Here is a 25,038-nt window from a genome sequence, read left to right on the forward strand (position 1 = left end):
AGTAGGATCTCCTTCAATGCCCATAGGTATTGGATGGCGGGGATCCAAACTCTTTGACCCCCTCATAAGTTAACTACTATTAATACTATAACCCGGCTATTTAGGACTGTATCCCTGCTGACTCAGACTACTTAGCCGAGGGTAACGTCACCGCAAAAAGCGGGGCCTACCACAATTTGCATTAATAACTTAATTCATTATCTTTCAATAATCCGACCCTTTAGGATTGTATCCTTGCTGACTCAAACTACTGGGTTGAGGGTAACGTCGCCTTCAAAAGAGGGGCCTACTACAATAACTAAGATAATCTCTTAACAAGTGCAAAAGTGCGAAAATAATCAAAGGTTATACTAACACACGTGTCGGATCCAAGTGATTCATCTTGTCTATCTGTTTTTATTTTATTTTATTTTATTTTTCAGCATTTAGTTAGTTTTTATTTTTCTTAGTTTAAAACATTTTTCTCACTTTTTGATTTGATTAGACGTTGAGGATAAACCGGTATCAAAAGCTCTTGTGTCCTTGGACGACCTCGGTATCTTACCAACACTATATTACGTCCACGATGGGTGCACTTGCCCATATGTGTGTTTAGTGTTAGTAAATATCGTGTTTTATAAATTTAAAACTTGACTAAAAGTGTAAAAAGGGGCTTAAATATACATCTAAAATATATTACACTACACACGCATCAGCAGGGGTACCGACAACAACGTTAACGTTGGTATTTTCAGTCGACATTCTGAAAAATTCCACAAAACCAAGTTAATAACTCCGTTGAAATAATAAATGTGCTGATTTATTATTTTATTAACAGACTCGATGAGTAACAAAACCAACCGTGTAGCTTTTAAGTCCAACTTTGAAGACTACAACAGAAGATCTTAGAACCCAAAGACAAAGAAGGAGTAGAAGCAGAGTCTATTTTGACAAAGTCGCTACTTTGAATCAAAACAGGAAAAAAATAGTTTTATTAAAACACAACTGTATGAATTCAAAACTGGTTCGAATTCATAGCAGAGTATGTTTGTGATTCTACACGAGCGGTGTTTTAAAAAAGTTGTTTTAAGATTGTACGAATCCGTTCGTGTAAAAATAAATAAAATTCTTTATTAACTTGAATTACAAACAATAACAGAATGATACTGAAAAATAAATTACAATTACAACTGAAAAGAAGAAAATAAAAACAGAATTAAAACAAGGAAAAACTGTTCTTGGCTGAGGATCGTGTTAGACACGGGTCCCTTAAAACAAATTTCGTGTCTACCAGGAGAACACGTTTGTTTCCAGGATACAACAGCCCGAAGCAGTTGCACTGCCGGTCTTTACTCCAACCCGAAGGTGTACCTGAAGCTTGAAGAAGATGAAGAATTATGTGAGAGAAATAAGATTAGAGCTGGTGAATTCGGTGTAGTTCTTAACAGGGGTACCACCCTATTTATACTACATGTGTCACACCCCAACCGATGGCGGAATCATCGGGGCATGGCACTGAGCGAAACAGATTGTCCATAAGTTTCCATAACAACTATCTATATAATTCAGTTAAAGATACGTCCCATACCGTATCCCGAATAAACAAATACATTATTACAGATAACATCCAAACAAGTAGTTCTGTTCCGACAACTCAGATTTAACATAAATAAATATTTTTCAATGCTTCTAAGACCCAGCCTGACAAGATCTACAGACAACTATGCTCTAGTTGCTTGTTCCTGACAGACAACTATTTGTTGGGGGCCTCTAAAGCTTTATTCTAGCTTCACTTCCCTAGCAAGCAAATATCTTAAACACCTGTCACATACGTTAAAATAAAGTCAATACATAAAATGTAAAGGTGAGCATACAAGTTTAATAATAGCATATAGAGTTCGAATAGTTTACGCATAACCAGCATTTACACAGAGGGAAATGATGCATGTTAATTATCGACATGGACCTATCGATACCAACCACTGCGGGTTGACTGTCCGAGACAGTTCGCAATACATGATTACCACTGTAATCCATGCAAGTAATTGTCCTTAACACCCCCCGTGTGAACGGGTGCTGAGTCCAAACTATAGTACTACGTTGCTAAGGCAGGTAGACAGCATTCCACGTGTAAACATAACAACAAGCATTCATTTAGTCACGTAATACATGCAAGCGGTTAGCGTTCAAATAGTTTGAATAGTGTGTTCGATTGTGATTTTGATAAGTAACGTATGTAAGACCCAAAAGTGCTAAAGCAAAAAGGGTTCGAGTATACTCACAGTGATTGATTATAGATTGAAGGGAGCGCTAAGAGTAGGGTTAGCCTGAATAGTTCGATAGTACCACAATGAGTAACGCGGAAATGTAAACAAGTGTGAATGGATCGAATATCCTGGTCGATCGAACAGCAGGTTCGATCGAACGGGTTGTTCGATCGGCTTGAAAGTCCGTTTGAACAGTCCTGTTCGATCGGCCGGTAGGCTCGATCGGCTGGACCATTCGAGTGGATTGTTTCTTCCTCTGATGTGTTCGTGTATGATGGTTTGAACTTTTGAAGTTTTCGTTGTAGTGTTTGAGAACACTAAAGTGTTCTTACCTTTCAGGTCGATCGATCGAACGGTCTGTTCGATCGGCCGGCTTAGCCGATCGGTTAGGAACTTCAGAAGTAGTCCTCAGCAGGATGTCACTCGATCGAACAGCCTGTTCGATTGGCTGGCACTCCATACTACGAACGAGTTGCAAAATCGATTAAGTGCTGAAGCATAGTATCTCATGATCCGAAGAGTAATGTTTACCAATCGATTAGCATATTCGATCGAACATCACCTCGTCAATAGCATACTTCATGAAGTTTGAAAAGTGAAAAGTGTGGAACCATGTGCTAGCCGATCGGCTGGCCCGACCGATCGGCTGGTATGTCCGATCGGCTGGGCTGGGCTGTTCGTTCGAACAGCCTAGCCGATCGGCCAGCAATTCTGACCTGGTCGGCCTTTCGTCTAACACTTGGTTGTTTGATTATTTGTCATGATTTTAGGGTATTTTGACAGCGAGTTAAACCGTAGAACGTGGGTTCTTACTTGCTTCACCGGTTCGGACAGGAATCACCCAAGTCCGGCCAGTGAACTGTTCGGAACGGTAGTTTGATGTTTAACCCGAAATCGGTGAACCTCGTAGATAGAATCCGAATCTTGAACCTCTTGACTGTTAGAATGATTAGTTAGTTGGTTCGAGCTTCGTTTCTATCGGTTTTAAGGTTTTGAGTGTAGAAGAGTTAAAAGAAAGTTGGAAATCCTTCCATGAAAATGTTAAGATTCTTACAAATCCTAGTTTGTTTATGTGGAAATCGGTCAGATCTAAGCTATTCACGGTTGAATGAGGCCAAAGTATGATGTTCTTCAAGAACACCATGATGACATCACCCAATAACACTTAGATCTTGATGATTTCACGGTTAGAAATCAAGTTTTGAAAGATAGAAAGGTGTAGAATCATGTAATGATAAAAAACGTACAAGAATTAGAGTGAAAACTTACCGGAGTTGAGAGAAATCTGAGAAAGGTGAAGAACAAGGGCTGGTTCGGTCAGAGCTTTCCAAAAGTAGAAAGAGTGACAATGACAGGGCTATTTATAGGCTTCCCAAAGAGGAAAGTGTCAACCGATCGGCCAGGATCTCTGATCGGCTGGGCTGCTCGATCGAACAGCATGTTCGATCGGCTAGCCTGTTCGATCAGTGATTCCTGTTCGATCAGGGACCCCCTTTTGAGTGTTTTGCGACGATTTTTGATATTTCGATTTCGATGGACGATGATATGAATACGATAGAGTTCCTAATCAAATTACTTTCAGTCCTAACTACTATATCTAACATACAATCATCTGTAATTCACCGTTCGACTTTGATTTTGATTGAATTTGATTGCTTTTCGAGTTTCGGTTGATTCGATTGAATACCACGCAAATCATAAAGTAAACATGCACAAGTAATACATAAGGCACACACACATATATAGCAATACCAACATTTCGCATAATTTGAGGTTCGAGTTCGATGATTGATTTGATTACTTGATTATCGATTGATTAACTTTATCGCATTGTTACTTCCTACTATTCACAGTCGTAAATCGGTCGCATTGATTAAACATTCGATCATTTCATTTAGACAACACTTACTCCACATGATACAAAAAGTAAAAAGAGACATTAACAGCCAAAGAAGTCAAAGTTGACTTGGACTTTGACTTTGACTTTGACATTCGAAAACACGGGGTGTTACAACATGTCTAAACTCGAAACCGAAAAAGAATTAAATGGGAGAATTAAATTGCTTTAAACGTCATCAATGCACTTTAATTCCTCATTTAATTCTTAGTCAAAACCGTTTGACTCGTCAGTTTCAAAGGCTGAAATGTAACTGCACAATGTATTTGCAATGTCATAAATACTGGAAGCTACTGAGCGCGCGCAAGGCAGACTGGTGCGTGCGCGCAAGTCTGCACGCTCATGCGCGCGTGCGCCATTTTGGCTCACTTCCATGCGCCTGTGCGCCACCTTGGCTCAATCCCATGCGCATCTACGCGCGTGCGCCACGTCACCTGTGAGCCTCTATGAGCACGCCACACAGTCGTGCCATTTTGGCTAACTTTGGTGCGCCGGACACGTCACTTCAGTGCCCATGCTCCGTGCGCGAGAACGCGCCACTATGTCATGTGTATTCGCGCGCGTGCGCGCATGACTGCCACGTCATGCGCCACTGCGTGCGGACCCGCCAGGGTCATCCGCCTGCATGCCACGTCACCAATCACCTGGTCCTTGCAGCCTTTGCTCCACCACGCGCATGCGGTCAAAAATACAAAGGCGGCTCGCGGCGATGCGAAGTGCAAAGTGCACCATCAAAGCGCCACATTGCGCCTCATCGCCCACGCCACGCGCGCATGCGTGTGAGTGCGAGTTAGGGTCCGCACCCTTCGCGAGTACACTTAGTGAGTGCTTCCATGAAACAATAAGGATGGAGAGTTCCCACTTAAATACCCCTTTAAGTTTCATCTCTCCTCCTATGTGGGACAAGGTGCCACTTTCCCACATTTTCAGCATTCAAGTTTCAAACACCAAACTTTGAGCATCGATATCTCATTCATCTTAGCTCCGTTTTGGACATGGTTTAGTTCGTTGCGAAGCTCTTCCAACATAGAACACAAAACCACAAATAAATATATAAAACCCACTCATTTTCTTATATTTATTTCTAGTCCAAAATAGGAAAAAATCATTTTCCTATATTTGTGAAAAATGCTATTTTCACAAATTTCCAACAACTTTGACAGCTGGAATACTGGTTCTCTTAACCTACTGTCGTCTGGTAACTCTGACTGAAACACTTCCCGTGCTCCCACTGCCACGAATGCCCCTGACTGGTTTTACTGAACCTTTTCTAGCACGTTCCTCCTGAATCTGACCTGTGACTCTGGGTTTGCCATCTGCAAAGCAAACCTTCTTCTGCCCGTGAGATTCTGTGAACTGGATCTTGGTCTTCTTCTAAACTGGGACGGTTACTCCCTCAGATGGTAAACTGACCATATACAGCGAACCCCGTTTCTTTCCTCGAGCTACGACTAGATTTCCCTTTAGAACCTTCCACTGCCCGTTCTTGAACTTAACCTCGTGCCCGTTCATCCAACTGCCCGACAGAAATCAACTGTTTCTTCAGACTTGGAATTACCCAGACATCCTTCAAAGTCCATGAACCGAATGAAGTCTTCAGATCTAAATCACCCATGCTCGTCACATCAAGAACCTCATCATTCGTCAGTCTTACCTTACCAAAATCATTTTCTTTCAGATTTCGCAGTGCTTCACTGCTGTGGGTAGCGTGAAATGAAGCACCCGAATCCATAACCCAGGAATCCATACTGCTCTCCACACTACAGATCAAAACCTCATCATCTGAGTGGTCTACTGCAGCGTTAACTTCTTTCTTCTTATTTAGACATTGATTCCTAAAATGTCCTACCTCTTTGCAATTCCAACAGGTTACATCACCTCGAGCCCTAGACTGACTCCTCTTTCTGTTCCTGCTCCGACTATCTCTGTTATTCTTCCTTCCTCTGCCAACATTCAGTAATTCACTTGATGATCCATTCGAACTTCTCCTTCTGACGTCCTCGCTCAGAATAAGATCACGAATCCCTTCAAAAGTAAATCCGCTGGTACCTGATGAACTGGAAATCACTGTGACAGTTCCGGACCAACTGTCTAGCAAAGAAGATAACAGTAGCAAAGCTTGAACTTCATCTTCGAATTTTATGTCCATTGACACAAGTCTGGTCAAAATCGAATTCAACTTGTTGATGTGCTCTATGACTGAACTGCCTTCCCTCATCCTAGTATTCACCAGCTCTCGAATCAGAAAGACCTTATTAGCTGCCGAAGGCTTCTCGTACATGTTAGATAGGGCTAACATCATGCCACTTGTTGTGGTTTCCTTCATGATGTTGAATGCCACAGTCTTTGATAACGCCAATGTAATAACTAACCTGGCTTTCCTGTCTTTTGATTCCCAATCTGTTGGTTCCACCCTTTCTGGTCTAACTCCTGATAACACAATATCAAGATCTTTTTGAACCAATAATGCCTCAATCTGCATCTTCCACCAGCTAAAATCTGTACCGTTAAACTTGTCGATTTGCACGTTCCCGTCTTCTGCCATGATAACTCAAACACGACTAAACGAAACTGAAATCGAAAAATAAACTGAAAATCAAACTGAAACAACCGAAACAAGCACTGGTCTACGGTTCTGTTTCTTCGATCTTCAACGAAACGATATACTGAAAAATTGCTGGTTTAACTGGTAAAAAAACTGATCTTGAAATCCTTTTTTTTAATCCAAAAGAAATCAAAAGGTCACAAAAGTTAAAAGATGACAACCCCTTTAATTTCTCACCACACCTTTTACTTTTCCACCAAATAAAGAATCCTTTTATCTTGCCAAATCCCACAAGCTCTTGTCTCCTGCCTTTCTTTCTTATCTTTGAATGGCTCAACCTCCAAGAATACAAAGAAAAAAAGAAAAGTACAACCTTTGTGTTTGAACGAGATAAGCAACTGATTTTTTTTCTTTACTTCTACTTTCGATGAACACGACGATCTTCCGAATTTATTGGCCGACTGCCAAAAAAAGATCAACCCACTCTGCGAGCGGATTTTCTGGTGGCGTGGCGGAACTGCCGGCGGTTCTGGCGGCGGTGGCGGCGGTGGCCATGGTTCTGATGGCGGTGGCGGCGGTGGCCATGGTTCTGATGGCGGTTCTGGCGGCGGTGGCCGCGATTCTGATCGGAACCCGACGACTTCGGAATCACGGCTGTGATTCACCTGAGCGACGATGGTTCTGATCGGAACTCTCGTACAGGTCAGTATCTTCTCTTTCCTGTACACCTCCTTCTCTGTTCGTGTGAGTCGATCAAGAGCCCTGAGCTCTGATACCAGTTGTTAGGATCGGACGCTCTCACACACGAACTCGGACTACACACACTCTCTGCTCTCACAATCTGCCACAATCAATAACACAAGGATTTACGTGGTTCGGTCTAAACTGACCTGCATCCACGGGTAACTAGGAGTTTATATTTCTTGGTGAGGTACAAAGATTACAATACAAATAAATCTCTTATATAGAGATTGAAGAAAGAGAAAGAAAGTCACAAACATGATCCGGGAATAATGGGGAACAAAGAATATTGGATAACCCTGTCTTCTTATCCTTTGATCAGAAAAGCTTTTCTGATGTCCACTTGATCAAGTGGCTTCATACTCAACACTACGAGGAATGCTTGAAGGAGATTGAAGTCATGATGTCACTTGAAGAATTGGAGTTAGTTTCATATGATAAATATAAATAGAATTGGCGTGAACACGTTACAGTGATGGAGACGCAAAGTAGGATATCCGTTCGTTTAATTCTCCAACACACTAACGAGTATAACAAAGAAGTGAATGAGCTTATTGAAAAATGTTCCAGCCTTAGAGCAACTATCATGGATATTACAAAAATTGAACGAGATTATCAAGCTATAACTGAAGAAATCAAAGGTAAAGAGGAAAGATTGGAAGTGTTGAAACAAAAGTTTTTTAACCCCAAGACTGTGGTTGCAATAGAGAGTTTTGCAAAGGAGGTGAATGATTTGAGGATTTCTGAGACGAGGAGAAGATATACGGAACAATATCGTAGCTGGAAAGACACTATCTCTGATTTTAATATACCATGCAAAAGTCTTTATGAATTAGAGATATCGGTTACATGTTTAAGTGTGAACTCATCGGTAGACCCAACAATGATTCGGAGCCGCTGTTTGAGTTTTGAAGAACAAGAACGAACTCGTGCTTGGACAAAGAAGCTATCCTTGATGCTAAAGAGGTGCATTCAATTATCAAAAGAAGAAATGATTACTCTAGAAAAGATTGGTGATCATGAAGAAGATTGAAGAGTATCATGAAGAGTAGAGTAGCATGAAGATTGAATAAAAAAGTAGCAGACTATAATTGTGATTAGAGAGGAATAGGATATTGAAAGTTCATGATATTAGAGAGGAATAGTTGAAGAGACCTCTCCTGTTTATAAGAATTTTGTTGAATTGAAGTCAATCTACTAAAGTCAATCTAATTCTGTTAAGTCAATGTGTTTCTGTTGAATTGAAGTCTACTTCCATGCTTTGAAAAAACTTTTAAAGTTATGAGTTCCGTGTAATACACAGTTTTAATGATAAAATATCTTCGTAATAATTTTGAAGCAAGTCTATACTCACCAGATATCCTAAATGGAGTTATATTTTTAGGCTTGCCAAATTATTGATAATTAACAAAGGTTAGTATTCCAGTAAAGTTATCATCGAAAGAATGGTTTATGTAATGGAACTCGAATATAGGTCCTATCACTGGGTAGGTTATTGAGGCACTCATATTATCCGGAGGCAATACTGGCACTTAAACGTTTTTCCCTAGATTACGTTTAATACCGCCAAATAGAAGAATCCCGTTTAAATTATTAATAGATGGTTCAGTAAGTTAACACAAAGTATATTAGTCACTCTTCACATTATAAACTGCACCGACTAACACTATCTTTTCGTAACGAACCGATACCAATCAAAACTGAATTCCCGTCATTGCCAAGAAACCCCACTGTTAATTATTATTTTTTTCTCTGGAAAGAACAATTTTATTTTTACGGAAACATTAATCTCGACACGTGCAAATGAATTGGTCGAAATTCTAGGGCTCAGTTTTCCCTCTAAAAATTTCATTTGATTATCCCCAAATTTCATCACTTTCCCCCCAATTTTCCCTCCATTTCCAAATAATCAAAAAATAACCCTAACCCTAACCTCCACTAGCACCGTTCATCTTCGCCAGACACAACTGAACTCCTGTTTCATCGTTTTGCCCGCCATTCTGTAATGTTTCTTTTCTTCTAGTGTTTGTTTCTGTAACTGCATTGTGAAATTAACAAACTTTTTGTGTAATTTTGATTACAGGTGAGATAACATGGGTGATTATGATAAATCGGATGATTCGGATAGCGGTACTTGGGATTTCATCGATGAGGAGACTCAAATCTTTGATAGTCAGTTTTGTAATTCTCCAACTTCATCGTTCGGTAAGAAGACCGGTTTCTAATCATCTAGTTCACTTTAATTTAGGGTCCACGGGTCATGTGTAGTAACAGTATAAATGTTGTTTTTAAAAGACTTGTTTTTTCTATTCAACCTGTTGCCCGTTTGCCTTCTATTTCGAATGTAATTTTCCTTTGGGATGTTTAATTAAAATTCATTGTTTATAAGTTTTATTGAGGGGTTAGATCGGTACCAACTGGTGGTGTTTAGGCTTGTAAACGAACCGGACAAACACGAACATAGGCATGTTCGTGTTCGTTCATTTAACGTTAACCGAACACGAACATATAATCGAACACATTTTTTTGGTCGTGTTCGTTCATTAAGAAAATGAGCATGTTCATGTTCGTTTATTTAAAACCTAAACGGACAGTTCATGACCGTAATTGAACATAAACGAACACAAATGAACATAAATGACCAAACATAAACATACATAAAGTAGTTTTTTGTATAAGTTATTGACTAATTACGATAAGTTATAGTGGAAAGCCCATTTATATTACTGGAAAGCCAAATTATCAATTAATTATATGTATAAAACTAGTTAAAAAAGCTTCTTTTATGTTTATATTTATATAAATATAACTCCATATGTATTTATTTAAAAAGTAATGAACAGAAATGAACGAACAACACATGTGTTCATGTCCGTTCGTTTAATTAAATGAACAAATTATTTTCTTCATGTTTGTCTGTTCATTTAATAAACGAACTTCCCGCCAAACAATTTCACAAACAGTTCATGAATGTTTGGTTCATTTACAGGCCTAGTGGTGTTGGTACCAAAAATACCAATACTCTGGAAAAGTGGGTAGAAACATCATACATCAGTACAGTACCGGTTTGGTACGATATTGGAACGGTATCTGTACAATACTGGTACTTGGTACCGAATGCTTATTCCTAGTTTGACTGAACCCTAATTACAGTTGTTGAATTCTTTTTTGTTTATGTGGATCATTATTCTCTTTAGGATAAAATAAACTTAGAGAGTTAGCGTTTCTTGACATGTAGGAGATATGATAAATTTCAAGTGAAACTTTGATTACTGTATCGTTTATTTGACTGGTAAATTATGATTTACGCCTTATTGTGAAATCACGGTTTTTTGTGGATTTTGTGATGTAGTGTATGTTAGATTAAAATGTACATGGTATGTAATTCTTCGTGTTAGTTTAAGAGGTTTCATTTTGTAACTGTACTCTTTTATTGTACTTACAAAAATTAAATGTTATAAATAGCATAGTTTAATTGTTATTTTTACTTTTGATTTTTTATCTTTTTGATGGAAGGATTTAACTATAAGGGTTTGAGACATGTACAATGAGTTTGATTTGCATAAAAAAAGGTATAGGTGATTATTTAATATTATGTAGTATAAATTCTCAAATATTGTTCTAGTTTAGGTTTCTTAGGAACAAGAGCAGCTGTTGTACAAGAGTAAATTAAACATTTTAATATTTTATTATATATCATCTTTGCTGACATGATCATGTACATAGATGAATGCTACAACAAGATATTTAAAAAATTTAGCCCAAACATTTTTTTTTTTGATCAGGTAATAAATGCGGTGGTGATACTGACCAGTTATATGAGTTACCAACCCAAGTGATGGATCCTGATTGTGAAACCGAAGAGGTTAATCTTGGTGGTGAGACCCAAGTGGTAAACCTCGATACTGAATTTGAAGAGACGGACGCTCTTGACAATACTCAGATATTCAACGATTACGATACTGAAGAAGTTGTAGTTAGTGATCAAGAAGGAAGTGAGAAGACTGAAATAGTGGAAGACTCTGAGTTATCTGATGAAGATACATGTAATATTGAGCACACACAGATTATACATCCGTGCAATGCAGATATAGAGGAATACAACCCAAAAACAGACTGTAGAAGGAGTGAACAGCATACTTCAGGTAGTTGGTGTACTTTTGAAGTGGAAAGATGGGTGGGTCGGGTTGAAACGTGCCATTTTTTAGTACCAGCTCACCATAAACATTATTTATCCAAAGTTTGTAAACTGTTTATTAACATTTGATGTTTTGATTACATAAATCATATTGTTTTAACAATCAAGTATTTTTTGTAATGAAAATGAAGTAGAAGGTTTTCCGTACTAAACTACATTTTTGGGGTCTTATGACCTGTTTGACCCATTCATTGTTTGTTGCTAGTGGGGTGTTCACGGTCAGGTTTGACGGTTTTTAGGTCAAAACGAGAACCAAATCGTTAGTTACGATCTTGAGTATCTTAGACTTCAACTGTTAAACTACATGGTATTATTTAAAGGCAAATTGGAAAATAATAATCCCATCTTTCTGAAATTAGCCGATAATAATCCCAAGTCAATTATTAGCTAATAATAATCCGACCTCGTCCATTTTTTTTGTATAATAGACCGCCTTTAAAATAAGCTTAAAGGAGTTAATTTTTTTCCGAATTACAAACAGATGTTTTAGGGCTTTTGATCAGAACGAGGATACGAGTCGATTGATGTAAACTCACCTAGAAATTGTGTTCGAAATGGCTTGAATTTTGTTAATTGGAAGTTAAACACCCGAATTGAAGCACCGTTTTCGTGGGTTGGGGGCAGTATTTTGAGGTAAGTTTTACATCAATCGACTCGTATCCTCGTTCTGATCAAAAGCCCTAAAACATCGGTTTGTAATTCGGAAAAAAACTTAACTCCGTTAAGCTATTTTAACGGCGGACTATTTTACAAAAAAATTGGACGAGGTCGGATTATTATTGGCTAATAACTGACTTGGGATTATTATCGGCCAATTTCAGAAAGATGGGATTATTATTTTCCAATTTGCCTTATTTAAAGTATTAAGCTAAGATATAACATTTAAAAAATTACATATACTCAAATTTTGCAGTCTGGTTCAGTTTTATATGACCGGTTTTTTGTGTTAATTGTAAATCAAATCGTTCATTACGGTTTGAAACTTTTTAAACTGACCGACCGAACGTTAAATAAAAACACTGTCCCTGAAAGCAAACCGATGACTGGTTTGGGCGGTTTCACGGTTTTAAGCCAAACCATGAACACCCTTGAGTTGCTACCTTTTAATGTATTTTAGCCACCTATTGCGTTAGAGATTAATCATGAACCGAATCAACCCGTTCATGTTGACTTTTTTTACATTACAGGCGTTGGTTTCAAGAAATTTACCTCATTCCGTGCAGCATCTATCAGGGCTGCCGGTCTTGCAGCACTCAACAACGTTTCTAAACATAGTAAGAGTCCATCATGTCCCAGTTTAAATTCCGGACCCGACACCCAACATAGAAGAATACTATCCGGAAAAAGTCATCCTCATGACTTGGAGAAAATTAACAAGTCAAACGACTGTCTAGAAGACAGAAGTAAGCGTGGATTTGGTAGGTCAACTGCTAGGAAACTTTTCGATGAGGGCCCCACTGAAACTAAAGATGCAAATGACAATTATGACCTTGGTGGATTAAGTTATATTGATTCTCAAGAACCTGGAGATGCATCGCAAGCAAATGCACTTGATTTTGTGGATGACTTTCTGAAAGTTAATATTGAGGGTGACGATAGTTGTGATGTTAGAAAGTCAACTGGAGGTAAGTCAAAGCCGGTTTTAAGTGCTAAAGGGGCTCAAACTTTTGCTAAAAGTGCTAATCTTATTAACGGGATCGATAAAAGACGAATTTTTGATTGGGATGATAAGCTTGAAGATGAAGGAGGAGGTGACTTTCTTGTAAAGCATAAGGAATTGTTCTTTGCTAGCGGCAGTCGACGGCCGAAATCTTCCATATCTTCCAAAGTTGGCCGAAAATTGGGAAAGTCTGAATCAAAATTGGTGTTAGGTAAAAGTAAAGAAAAAGACAAATTGAATAAAAGCTTAGAAACAGTCACGAAGGAGTCACGTGTTCGGAAAAATCTTATTAATGAACTCGATGAGCAGTCAACGGATATTCAAGAAAAAACCAAGGCTCAGATTAATACTCAAATGGCTGCTGTAGCAACGGAAGACTTGTGCCTTGGGTTGCAAGCAACTGATCGTGATTCTACTAAAACAAAAGCAGGTTGCAAGCATATGCAAAAGGGTTACGGTAAAGGTCAACTCCCGCCCGTGTCTAATAATGGAGTCAGGATAACACGGTCACGGTCAAAGATGAGCAGTGATCAGTCCAAAGAAGTGATGTCGGCAAAGTCAGCTGCTAGAACGGGTGAGAATTTTGATTACGCGGTGTCTGATGTGGTGAAAAGAACAGGAAAGGTTTCATTGAAAAGAAGAGAAGTTGATACGGTAGAGGCTCCAGTTGCATCTGTTGACCAGATGTCTGTCAAAAAGCAGTGTATTCAACATGTTACACCTGTTGCTCGGCGAACGAGGCAGTCAATGACATATAGTGAGTCAGACAAAGACGTAACTATCCCAAAAGACAATAGGATTTGTCAAAAGCTGTCATTTACGAGAAAAGAAATCGGTACACAGTCTACCTCTAGACTAACAAGGTCAAAAGCTGCTACTTTGACCGAACAAGAAAAAGTTTGTGCTACTCCTGTAAGCCGTCAAACACCCGTGAAAGAATTTTCTCCGATTTGCATGGGAGATGAGTATTTAAAGCAGTCATGCAGGCGGTCATTCTTAATGCAAGAAGTTTGTAACGTTTCTCCAACAGAATCGTTAGTTGAAACTCCGAACAAAGATACGCGGCAGAAGAGAGATGTTACTTTGATCCACGTCGTGTTTAGTCGCCATTTAGATGGAGATATAATCAAGCATCAAAAAAAGGTTTTTTTTTTTTTTTTTTTTCTATTTATGTTATCTGTTGTGTGCTTTTTGCTAAGCGTTATTGATATAACCATCACAGATTTTATCTCGATTGGGGGCTTCAGAATCATTTTCAATGTCCGATGCAACACATTTCATAGCAGACGATTTTGTTCGTACAAAGAACATGCTGGAAGCAATTGCTTTAGGGAAACCGGTAGTTACACATCACTGGCTTGAAAGCTGTGGTCAAGCTTGTCGTCACATCGATGAAAAAAGTTTCATGCTGAGAGACGCTAAGAAAGAGAAAGAATTTGGTTTTAGTCTTCCGACTTCATTGGCCCGTGCCCGCCAAAATCCACTTTTAAAAGTAATAAAACTCGTTTTTTAAAGTTTGAATCATTCAATATTACTACGCCAATATGTTATTTTCATTAATAAATTAATATGTTATGCAGGGACATAGAGTCTTGATTACGCCAAACACAAAACCCGGTAAAGATATATTATCAAACTTGGTCAAAGCAGTTCATGGTGTGGTATGTAATATTCACTTAACTTATTCACTTTATTTAGGGCTGCAAACGAACCGAACGAACACGAACAAGACCTTGTTCGTGTTCGTTTTTGTTAAGAAATATATGTGTTCGTGAACCGTTCACGAACACTTATCGGACGAGATTTTATGTTCATGTTCGTTTGTTAACGAAATGAACTTGTTCGTGTTCGTTTGTGTTTGTTTGTTAATTAAGCCTTTTAGGTAATGAACAAAAACGAACGTTGAGAATATATAATACACTGACACTTATTAGATATTTAATTTGTCAGAATTTTGAAGTATTTAAATAAATATACAAACTAAAAACACTAATGAACTATCGAACACGTTACCGAACGTTCACAAACATAAACCAACGAACATGACCTCTGTTCATGTTTGTTCATTTAACTAAACGAACGAAACTTCTTGTTTGTGTTCGTTTGTTTAATAAACGAACGAACACAAACGGACTTCCCGCCGAACGGTTCACGAACTGTTTGCCGAACGTTTGGTTCGTCTGCAGCCCTAACTTTATTTGTTATTTTTATTCATTAACACGAGTCTGATATGAGTTTAATTTCAGGCGATTGAGCGAATGGGCAGAAGTTTATGGAACAACGACAAAGTTCCCGAGGGGTTATTGATTCTATCATGTGAAGAAGATTATGCAGTCTGTTTACCTTTTCTTGAAAGAGGTATTTATAACCATTATAAAATACTTTTTTTGGGTAACTAAATTGTAGAGTTATTAAACATCAGTTAAACTTAAATTTCATATTCTATTTGAATGCAGGAGCTGCAATTTATAGTTCAGAGTTGCTTCTGAATGGAATTGTTACCCAGAGGCTGGAATATGAAAGGTAAACCATATTTCGTAATATACCATTTTATTAAAAGATTACATTTATGTATAGTTTTGTAATTAGGGGTGCAAACGAGCCGAGCCTAGTCCAAGCTTGACTAGGCTCGAGCTCGGGCTCGTTTAACATATGAAAGCTCGAGCTCGGCTCGAATGTTATTTTTCAAGCTTGAGCTCGGCTCGGGCTCGACTCGTTTAGTATTTATTAATTAATTTTTATTAATTATAATTATTGTTATACATATAATTTAGTTATTTTTTTATATTTATATAAATGGTAAATATTATTATTTAAATACATGTTTAATATATTAATAAAAAATATATAAAAAGAAAGCTCGTTAAGGCTCGCGAGCCGGCTCGAGCTCGATAAGCGAATCTTGGGCTCGTTTACTAAACGAGCTTGTTTTTAGGCTTGGGCTCGAGCTCGAGCTCGAGTAGCTTGCGAGTAGTTCGGCTCGTTTGCACCCCTAGCACTTTTGTATCATATATGATGGTAATTATTTATATTTTTTTATGGCAGACACCGCCTCTTTATAGATCACGTGAAGAGAACGCGATCAACAATTTGGGTGAAGAAAGATGACAGCAAGTATAAGGCCGTTGGTAAAGTGAAATAGATGACTAATATTTTAGCGACATGCCTTCGCACATATGGTCACTAGGTGTCTCATCTTTGTAACTGTTTCTAGTTTTAGCATGTAAATGAAGTATTATAACTTCTTTGGGATAACTGATGTAACATGTTACCTAGTGTATTAGGGTTCAAACATTTTAATTCTCTTCTAGTAACAATAATCATTTACAATATTTCAGGTTGTTGACCTGGTACAAAAGGGCCATCTTACTGAATCCGAAAGGTCGACTACGACAAAAACGTAGTGATTCCCCCCTTGAATTTAAGAGATAGGGCAACCGTCCTACGAAATCTATGGTTATGCTTTTCCCATGGCCAGGAAGGTATTGGGCTGACAAAGCCCCAACTTACTGTTGGACGGCTTCCACGTGCTGCATAGAGCACATACAACCCATCATCGTTGGACATCTGCTTCTATCCTGGGCAAAATGAAAAATTGAAATGAAAAAGGACTTTCCAGGTGAGCCAGAGTTTGATCAAGTCCAAAGTATAATCCAACTCTGGTGTCATGAAGGACCGCGAGACGCCTTTCTTTGCCCAACTCTGGTGTCATGAAGGACCGCGAGACGCCTTTCTGTGCCCGACATACTCTGCCGTCGATGAAGACGGGGGCTTTGCTGGCTTGCTATAACTGACGGTGTTTATGTAGTTTTAAAATCAATTTGTAGGTCTGACTTTGATTGATTTTGCACTCGAGTAAATACATATAAAACCATAGTCACTATCATGAGGACACATAGTTACAGAAATTGATCGAATTTAATAAGCAGATAATAAGAAGCAAAAGCAATGTTGAATCTTTTCATTACAAAAATGGTTCCTAAATGTTTCAATGGTTCCGAATATGGCTTTATTCAAATGTGCATACGAATGCCATATAAAGTATATGAACACGGCTAAACCAGAAGATCTTGTCATCAAACCATCAAATGGCTGAACAAGAACACGGGTCAAAGAGATCACATTTTCACAACAAAAAAACACAGTGTTAGGCCTTTTTTGTACTCAATTTCCACCATGAGTAGTGGTACTACTGCTGCTACCAGTTGATTGAGAAATTTGCGTACTCTTTGAGAGATTTGATCCGATGGAACCACTTGGTGGCATGGTGGTCGACTGGCGGTCTGTGGTGGTGGTGGCGGCGGTGGAAGTGAACTCTGGCCTAAGTTCTGACGAAGAGGATGATGGTGCTAAAGTGCCAATGTAAGAGCCGACAGGATAGGGTGCAACTGGCATATCGGCAAGTGAAGATGCAGATGGGCTATAACTTAGCGTTCCCATTGGATGATCAAATTTGCATGATGGCCCAAATTTACACACTCCATTTTGAGCATAATGTGAACAAAGTGGCGCACCCTGAAACACGAGAAACAAGATTAAAACACTAAAACGTTTCATTATAAGAAACTGCAAGCACATATACAGAAATATTTACGGGTCAGCCCTACTGGGCCTGGACCTTAACAACAAAGCCTTAAAGGTTAAAGGATACATACTGGACGGAGAGGAAGGCCCATTGGGCTAAGGCCAAAGTTCGTGTTTGGTACAGTCCATTCTGGAGGATGATGGTATCTACACGACGGACCAAATTTACAATCCCCTGTGTTCAGGTAACACTGACATTCAGGCTCACCAGGCCGTTGTGGAAATGCATGCTCAGTTTGACTTTTGGTCAAAGGGTAGGAATTGGCTGAAGGAGATAACTGGGTCATCGCGTACGCAGGCCCCCCTCCAAAAAAAGGCTGTGTATTAGGAGAGGCTCCTGGCTGTACAGGTGCCTGCATATATAACTCCAAACTAACTATTACAAATTCAACTCAAAATAATCGGATAATAAGGCGCATCCAAACACCCCCTAAAAATTAACAAGTCATAATAGTAAGAGTAAAATGCCATTTTAGTCCCTGAGGTTTGGCCAGTTTTGCAACTTTCGTCCAAAGGTTTGTTTTTCCGCATTTGGATCCAAAAGGTTTGAAATCTTGCCATTTTCATCCGGCTCGTTAACTCTATTCGTTTTTATCCGTCGAGTCAAAGGTATTTCCGTCTTTTTTGTTAACTTAAAGAGCAATTCAGTCTTTTTCAGGGGTATTTGGTCTTTTTACATAAAGTGAAAAGACCAAATTGCCCTTTAAGGTAGCAAAAAAAGACGGAAATGCCTCTGACTTAACGGAGAAAAATGAATGGAGTTAACGAGCCCGATGAAAATGGCAAGATTTCAAACCTTTTGGATCCGGATGCGAAAAGACAAACCTTTGGACGAAAGTCGCAAAACTGGCCAAACATCAGAGACTAAAATGACATTTACTATAATAATAAAATAATCAATTCTAAAACTCAAATAAAAAACATACTGGAGATAAGATACCTGGTACGGATTCCAGCTTGGAAACGGAACCATTCCAGGTGGGGTCAGCATTGGCCCATAGGTCCCAGGGAGATATGGGCCAGAAACAAACGGAGCCCTAGCAACGGGCCAGTTGCCGGCTAAGACACCATACGGTTGAGAAGAAACAACAGAAGGAGATTGCACATTCGGGTACATAGCAGAAGGCATGGCAGACAACGGTCCACCTGACAGCGGCTGCGGTGGTGGCGGTGGTGGTGATGGTGACGGTATCATGCCAGCTGGCTGCGGATGGTGAAATTTACATGTGACACCAAACTTACATTGCCCTGTTTTCAGATAGTATGAACACTCTTTTTCACCCTGCATAAACCAAAAAAAAAAAAAATAATAATAAAATAATCTTGAGGTTAAAAAGGTTGATATGGGGATTAAATGTATAAACAGGTGAAGAACTGACCGAACGAAGTGGATATCCAGATACATTTACCGCCACTGTTGTTGATGACCCGATCCCCTGTCTAGGATGATGATATTTGCAAGATGCACCAAATTTACACGTTCCCGTTCGCATATAATACTGGATGTATCATGTATGTCAAATAGTTATCGTGTATTCATGTATAAGCCACAATTACAAATATAGCAAGATAAAATGAGTAGGTTGGTCAGGTTTAGTAATGGGTCCATGTCAAAATGGGTTGGGTCTATTAGCAACCAGTTTATATCTATTTATCAATTTTTACAAAATAATTAATGTGTTAAATATGATTACAAAACTATATTAGTATATCCCAATATAAACATGACTGGGAAAAAACAAAAACTAATTTAAGAATATAGAATTGGTGCACTTTGTAGTTAGTTGAATGTCATTCATATCCTTTTGAAAAAGGAATAATGGAATTTAATAATCCCAACTTTCACCAGTTGGCCGACAACGGACCCAACTTCAAAAATAACCACTGGGGTCCCAACTTTTGACATTTTGTAAAACATTGGACCCTTGCTGGGAGAGTAGGAGAGGGTGGTCCCAACTTCAAACATTGGACCACTGGCGGTCACCACAAACATCCCTTGGACGGTGTTAGCAAGGGTCCTATGTTTTACAAAATGTCAAAAGTTGGGACCGCCAGTGGCTATTTTTGAAGTTGGGTCCGTTACCGGCCAACCGGTGAAAGTTGGGATTATTAAATTCCATTATTCCTTTGAAAAACAAACAGTTTTATACTTTTAGGAATGTAAATGCAGTTTTGTGATGAATGTAATTGTGGGTAGAATTAACTATTAACTCATTTTGGAAGTATGCAATTATTTTGGGACAAACGGAAACATAGAAGTGAACAATAATTTTTAGACCAGGGGAGTAACAATAAGGCTACTCGGTGTGGGGGTCGTCCAGGCCCGGCGACGCCCCCCACACCATCCCGGGTAGGCTCGTCGTCGTCCTGAACGGCAGGGGTGCGGCTTTGGATACGAGAGGTAAAGGACAACATTGTTGCATCTTCTTCTCACACACACATATACATATATATTTTAGGCCCATCCTCCATTTCCTTAGATCCATCCTCTTTGCCCCATCCTCATACCCATCCTACATGGTGCTGACGTGGAGGGTCATCCTCCAAGTAGCTAATAATCTTTTCTAATAAAAACAATTTATGAGGTTTGTATGCATTTAAATATACTTTGAATGACTTTTGACTACTTTCCTCTGTGGTTAAATCTTTTAAGTAACCCATTTGACCCATCAGAGATTAAACATAAACTAGGACAACCCCTTTATAGGTAAATGGTCGAAATTGCAACCTCTAATTCCCAAAAGTTTAGTGACAACACGCATTGTTCAAAACCCTCAAGGATTAAGCAATCTTATCTTATGAAAAAAATCATGAAGTCAGCAGGGTAAGCACTTATTATTTGACAATGATGGAAGGAAGCAATATATAAATAGAACTAAAAAGAAAAATCCGACTTAAACAGAGTTAAACATGTGATACTTTAAATCTGAAGACTGAAGTAACCAAATCCAGAAGTAGTTTATGCACAACTTATTTTGATCTTAATACCATATCCACATTGTTCATGTCAACTTCCAAACTTATATAGTTGGAAGTAAATCTGAAGTGAAAATCATGAACCAAACGTTTGGATTTCGCTGCTTGGGAAACAGGCATATAAAGAAAGCTTTCCAATTTGGCAATAAAGAAAAAGATCAACTTCAATCTAAACATCTCTACAACATAAAAGAACTAGAATAACTTATCAAACTGACATTCAAGTTGGAAAACACTAAAAAAGACAATCTCTTGAGCGGCATAACCAGAATCACAATCATGATTTACTTTCTTTTTAACACATAAAACAAGAATCATCATTTCAAAATTCAAGAACTCGAATATCAAACAAAGTACCTGACAAACAGGCTGACCAATTCGCTCGGGATACCCCCCTCCACCGCTCCTCAAACCTCCAACAACCTGCACTAATCATCAACCCATCAAGAGTTCCCCAAACTCAACCCAAATCATCAAATCCAAACACACCCACATAAGATCACACTAACCCACAAAAAACCAACAAAATGCACAAACACAAAACACTAAATCACCACAAAAAAAATCCACAAAACATACCGAGCCGCCGCGATCACGAGGATGGTTAAACCGACACCGCGAACCATACCCACAAACCCCAGTCTTCAAATAATAAATACAGTCAGCCTCATCCGGACGTTCAGGATACAATTCACCCTCATCTCCTAACCCTAATTGCCACATGGGCTCTGCATTTTCAATCAAATCAAACAACACCCACAACTTAAAACCAAAATCCCACTTCAAATCTTGAAATGTAAAGTGTAAAATTACTAAATTACCTTCGAGCCCTATTTGATCACCAGATGAGCTCCATTCCGTGACCCGATCCGACTGCTGCATCTCCATTGTAGCCACAAACACAATATATATAAAAATAATAACTTTACAAATACGTGTATGTATATAATCAATCTATCAACAATATACACACAGATTCCACAAGTGTGCAAAAGGGTCAAATCTTTTCAATTTGGGGTCCGCGATCCGGCTTTAAATCGAGAGAAAAAAGAGGTTTTTTAAGGGTTTCTGTTTCTTGTTTCTATTTCTATTATCTCTGTAATGGATCTTTATATATCGTTATTGCACACTTTTTCTTTATTTTTTTTGGTTTGAGTTTTGGGTTTACAAGTATTGTTTGGTGGGTAGGTTGACATACGCGCCAAATACAAGAGAGTGGGTGTGTTGAATAATATTTTCTTGAAGAATATATGAAAATGGTACCCTTTAGATTTCGTACACGTGCTGAAGACCCTTTTAAGTGTGATCTTTTTGCTAGAAATTCTGATACCTTATGGTCAATTTAGATTGGTGAAGACTGAAGATTAAGAACACCTTCTTCACATCATACTTGGCAAGTTTGTAATGGCGTCAATTGACATCTTACTTTATACTTTATATTTACTTTAGATTAACCGTTATTATGTTTTTAGATCCAAAGATTATTTTATATGAAAAGATTAGATTTTTAATTGATTGGTCATAATATTATTATATAAAGATTTAGTTATGCTTACAGTTTCGGTCATGGTTGTAAAACAAGGTTTCCAAGGCCGAGTACTCCCCGATTAGTCGCTACAAGATAGGCTGCCGAGGCGACTTTCTTCGACTCCGCCAAATTACTCGGAGTCGGTCAAACACGGTCAACCTCGGCCAGAATTGGATCAAGTAGGTCAACTCGGGCCTAGTTTGCCTTAAATAATAATAAAACATAATTTCTATGCCTATCATATTAAAGAATATCATTTACACGTATTTTGTTATAAATATTAGTAAATTTATGTTATTTGACATATATTTAATCTCCAAAAAGTAATTTATTTATAATTTAACATGTCCGAGTATTCCCCGAGTACTCTCCGCCTAGACCGAGTACCCTCAACTCCCCGGTCGATCGACTAGGGAGCGCCTAGCGACTTTTGCAACCATGGTTTTGGTAAGAAATTGTAGATTTGGTTGCTACCAATGTTTTCAGAACCGGACTGAACGTTGCACCGGTCTCCTTACCAGTTTACAGGTTAGACCGGTCGGACCAGACGTAAGAACCGGGAGATGTCGTAGATATTATAAAAATTAATAGGATTAAATCTGAAACATATATAAAAAGCGATCCAACCACTTTAAAGACCAGTTCGACCAACCGGTTTCCCGTTCCAACCGATGGCTCACCGGTTTAACCTCCGATTCAATGTTATTCATGTCCGATACCTTGACCTGGACTGGCCAAACCTCTGGTTCCCGGTCCGGGTCTGAAAACACTGGTCGCTACTGTTTTTCTATTAATAACATGACAATGGTACCCTTTAGATTTCGTGCACGTGCATGAAGACCCTTTTAAGTGTGTATCTTTTTGCAAGAAATTCTGTGGTCAAATTAGATTGGTGAAGAAAGAAGACTAAGAACACCTTCTTGACATCATACTTGGCAACTTGGCAATGGCGTCAATTGACATCTTGCTTTAACTTTATATATATTTTATATTAATCGTCATTGTGTTTTTAAATGAAAAAATTATTTTATATGAAAAGATTAGATTTTTAATTGATTGGTCATGTTATTATTATATAAAGATTTAGTTATGTTAGCAAACATGTTTTACGGTTTTGGTAAGAAAATGTAGATTTGGTCGCTACCAATGTTTTCAGGACATGACTGGACGTTGCACCAGTCTCCTTACCGGTTTACGGGTCCGACCGGTCGGACCGGACGTAAGAACCAAGAGATGTCTTAAATATTATAAAAATTAATAAGATTAAATCTGAAAAATATATAAAAACGATCCAACCCCTTTAAAAACCGGTTCGACCGACCGGTTTCCTGGTCCAACCGACGGCTCACCGGTTTAACCTCTGGTTCAATGTTATTCTTGTCTGATACCTTGACCTGGACTGGCCAAACCTCCAGTTCCCGGTCCGGGTCTGAAAATACTGGTCGCTACTGTTTTTCTATTGATTATCGTCCCTAACAAACGTTAAAAACCAGTTAAATTTTTCTTAAGAGACATGGTGTGGTGGTAAGGTGCCTTATGTTTGGTTAAGAGGTGGAGAGTATAAATCCTGTAAAGTGTAGATATAAGAGTATTTTGAAATAAGTTAGTTTGTCGATAAAAAATACAGTTAAATTCGTATGAAATAACTATATTATCCTGTCATTAATAAAGCTATAAATCTTTTAATTTTTACTATATTATCATGTCATTAATAAAGTTATAAAATATTTTGATTTTTATTGTCATGTTGATAACTTGAAGTGGAATAAACATAGTGTGTAGGCAATATTTTAGAGACAAATAACACGAAGTGCACATACAAAGGTTGTATGTTTTTTTCTAGATTTATCAAAGTTACAAACGGAAACAAGGAATATGAATAGCTAGTTCGGAAAGTAAATACCTACAAAGCAATGTCCTATTAAACTATGACTAACTGACCCACTAATACGTGAAATAAGCTGAACAATAACTACCCACGATCTAAAGAAAACGAGCGGCAACTGGCGTTGCATTTTAACACTCTTTCTCAACAAAAACTTCTCTCACACTTAAGTTGTCGCAAAATTGAAGAAGCTTTGGACTAGGAAAACTCTTGATAAACATATCAACAACCTCAACCTTAGTATTCATATACTTTAGGCCGATTTCACCCTTCAAAACTGTCTCACGAATAATGTGATAATGAACTTCAATGTGTTTAGTTCGAGCATGGAAAGGAGAATTTTTAGCAAGTTGAATAGATGAACAATTATAACATAAAAATTGATCTTGCAGTCCACATTTTGACCCAAACCCTTCAACAGTTGAATAAGTTAGACATTTTTGTGAGCTACCACCGTTGTCGCTCGATAATTTGCTTCAGTTGTTAATAATAACACAATAGGTTGACATTTACCGCACTAACACACTTAACCCTAGCAGAAATACATATCACGTAGTTGATCTTCTAGTGTTTAGATCACTTGCATAGTCTACATCACAATACCCGATTAGCTTTACTGTAGTCTCCCTCTTGAAAATGAATCCATACCCGAATTGTTTCCTTGACATATTTAGCACTCTACGAACAACACTAAGATGAGGCCTTTTTGGTCTTTTCATATACCTGCTAAGTACCCTACCCTGACAACAAAAACAATAATTAATGTAAGAAAAATGAT

At 38.4% G+C, this 25,038-nt stretch overlaps 2 protein-coding genes across 3 annotated transcripts; one reads left to right on the forward strand and one right to left on the reverse strand.

Moving 5' to 3' along the window:
• The first annotated feature begins 9,226 nt into the window (after nucleotides 1-9,226).
• LOC110929904 lies at nucleotides 9,227-16,619 on the forward strand. 2 transcript variants are annotated; one of them, XM_022173085.2, is made up of 9 exons: nucleotides 9,227-9,431; nucleotides 9,513-9,634; nucleotides 11,215-11,574; nucleotides 12,851-14,430; nucleotides 14,510-14,779; nucleotides 14,868-14,948; nucleotides 15,534-15,645; nucleotides 15,744-15,810; nucleotides 16,333-16,619. In XM_022173085.2, the coding sequence occupies exons 2-9, from the start codon at nucleotides 9,523-9,525 to the stop codon at nucleotides 16,427-16,429; spliced, it is 2,679 nt and encodes an 892-aa protein (XP_022028777.1). In that variant the 5' UTR covers nucleotides 9,227-9,431; nucleotides 9,513-9,522; the 3' UTR covers nucleotides 16,430-16,619. The 2 variants fall into 2 exon arrangements, with proteins under 2 accessions (XP_022028777.1, XP_022028776.1); XM_022173084.2 differs by having other exon boundaries at nucleotides 9,228-9,431; nucleotides 12,815-14,430.
• Nucleotides 16,620-17,186: 567 nt separating this feature from the next.
• Nucleotides 17,187-22,048, reverse strand: LOC110929905 (zinc finger CCCH domain-containing protein 34). Its single transcript, XM_022173086.2, has 7 exons — nucleotides 21,669-22,048; nucleotides 21,427-21,575; nucleotides 21,205-21,270; nucleotides 19,251-19,370; nucleotides 18,812-19,153; nucleotides 17,943-18,224; nucleotides 17,187-17,802 (listed from the first exon to the last, which is right to left on the reverse strand). Exons 1-7 carry the CDS (start codon nucleotides 21,733-21,735, stop codon nucleotides 17,452-17,454), a joined length of 1,377 nt encoding a protein of 458 aa, XP_022028778.1. The 5' UTR covers nucleotides 21,736-22,048; the 3' UTR covers nucleotides 17,187-17,451.
• Nucleotides 22,049-25,038: the final 2,990 nt, after the last annotated feature.

This window comes from Helianthus annuus, chromosome 3, assembly GCF_002127325.2.
Source record: "Helianthus annuus cultivar XRQ/B chromosome 3, HanXRQr2.0-SUNRISE, whole genome shotgun sequence".
In the NCBI taxonomy this organism is placed as follows: domain Eukaryota; kingdom Viridiplantae; phylum Streptophyta; class Magnoliopsida; order Asterales; family Asteraceae; genus Helianthus; species Helianthus annuus.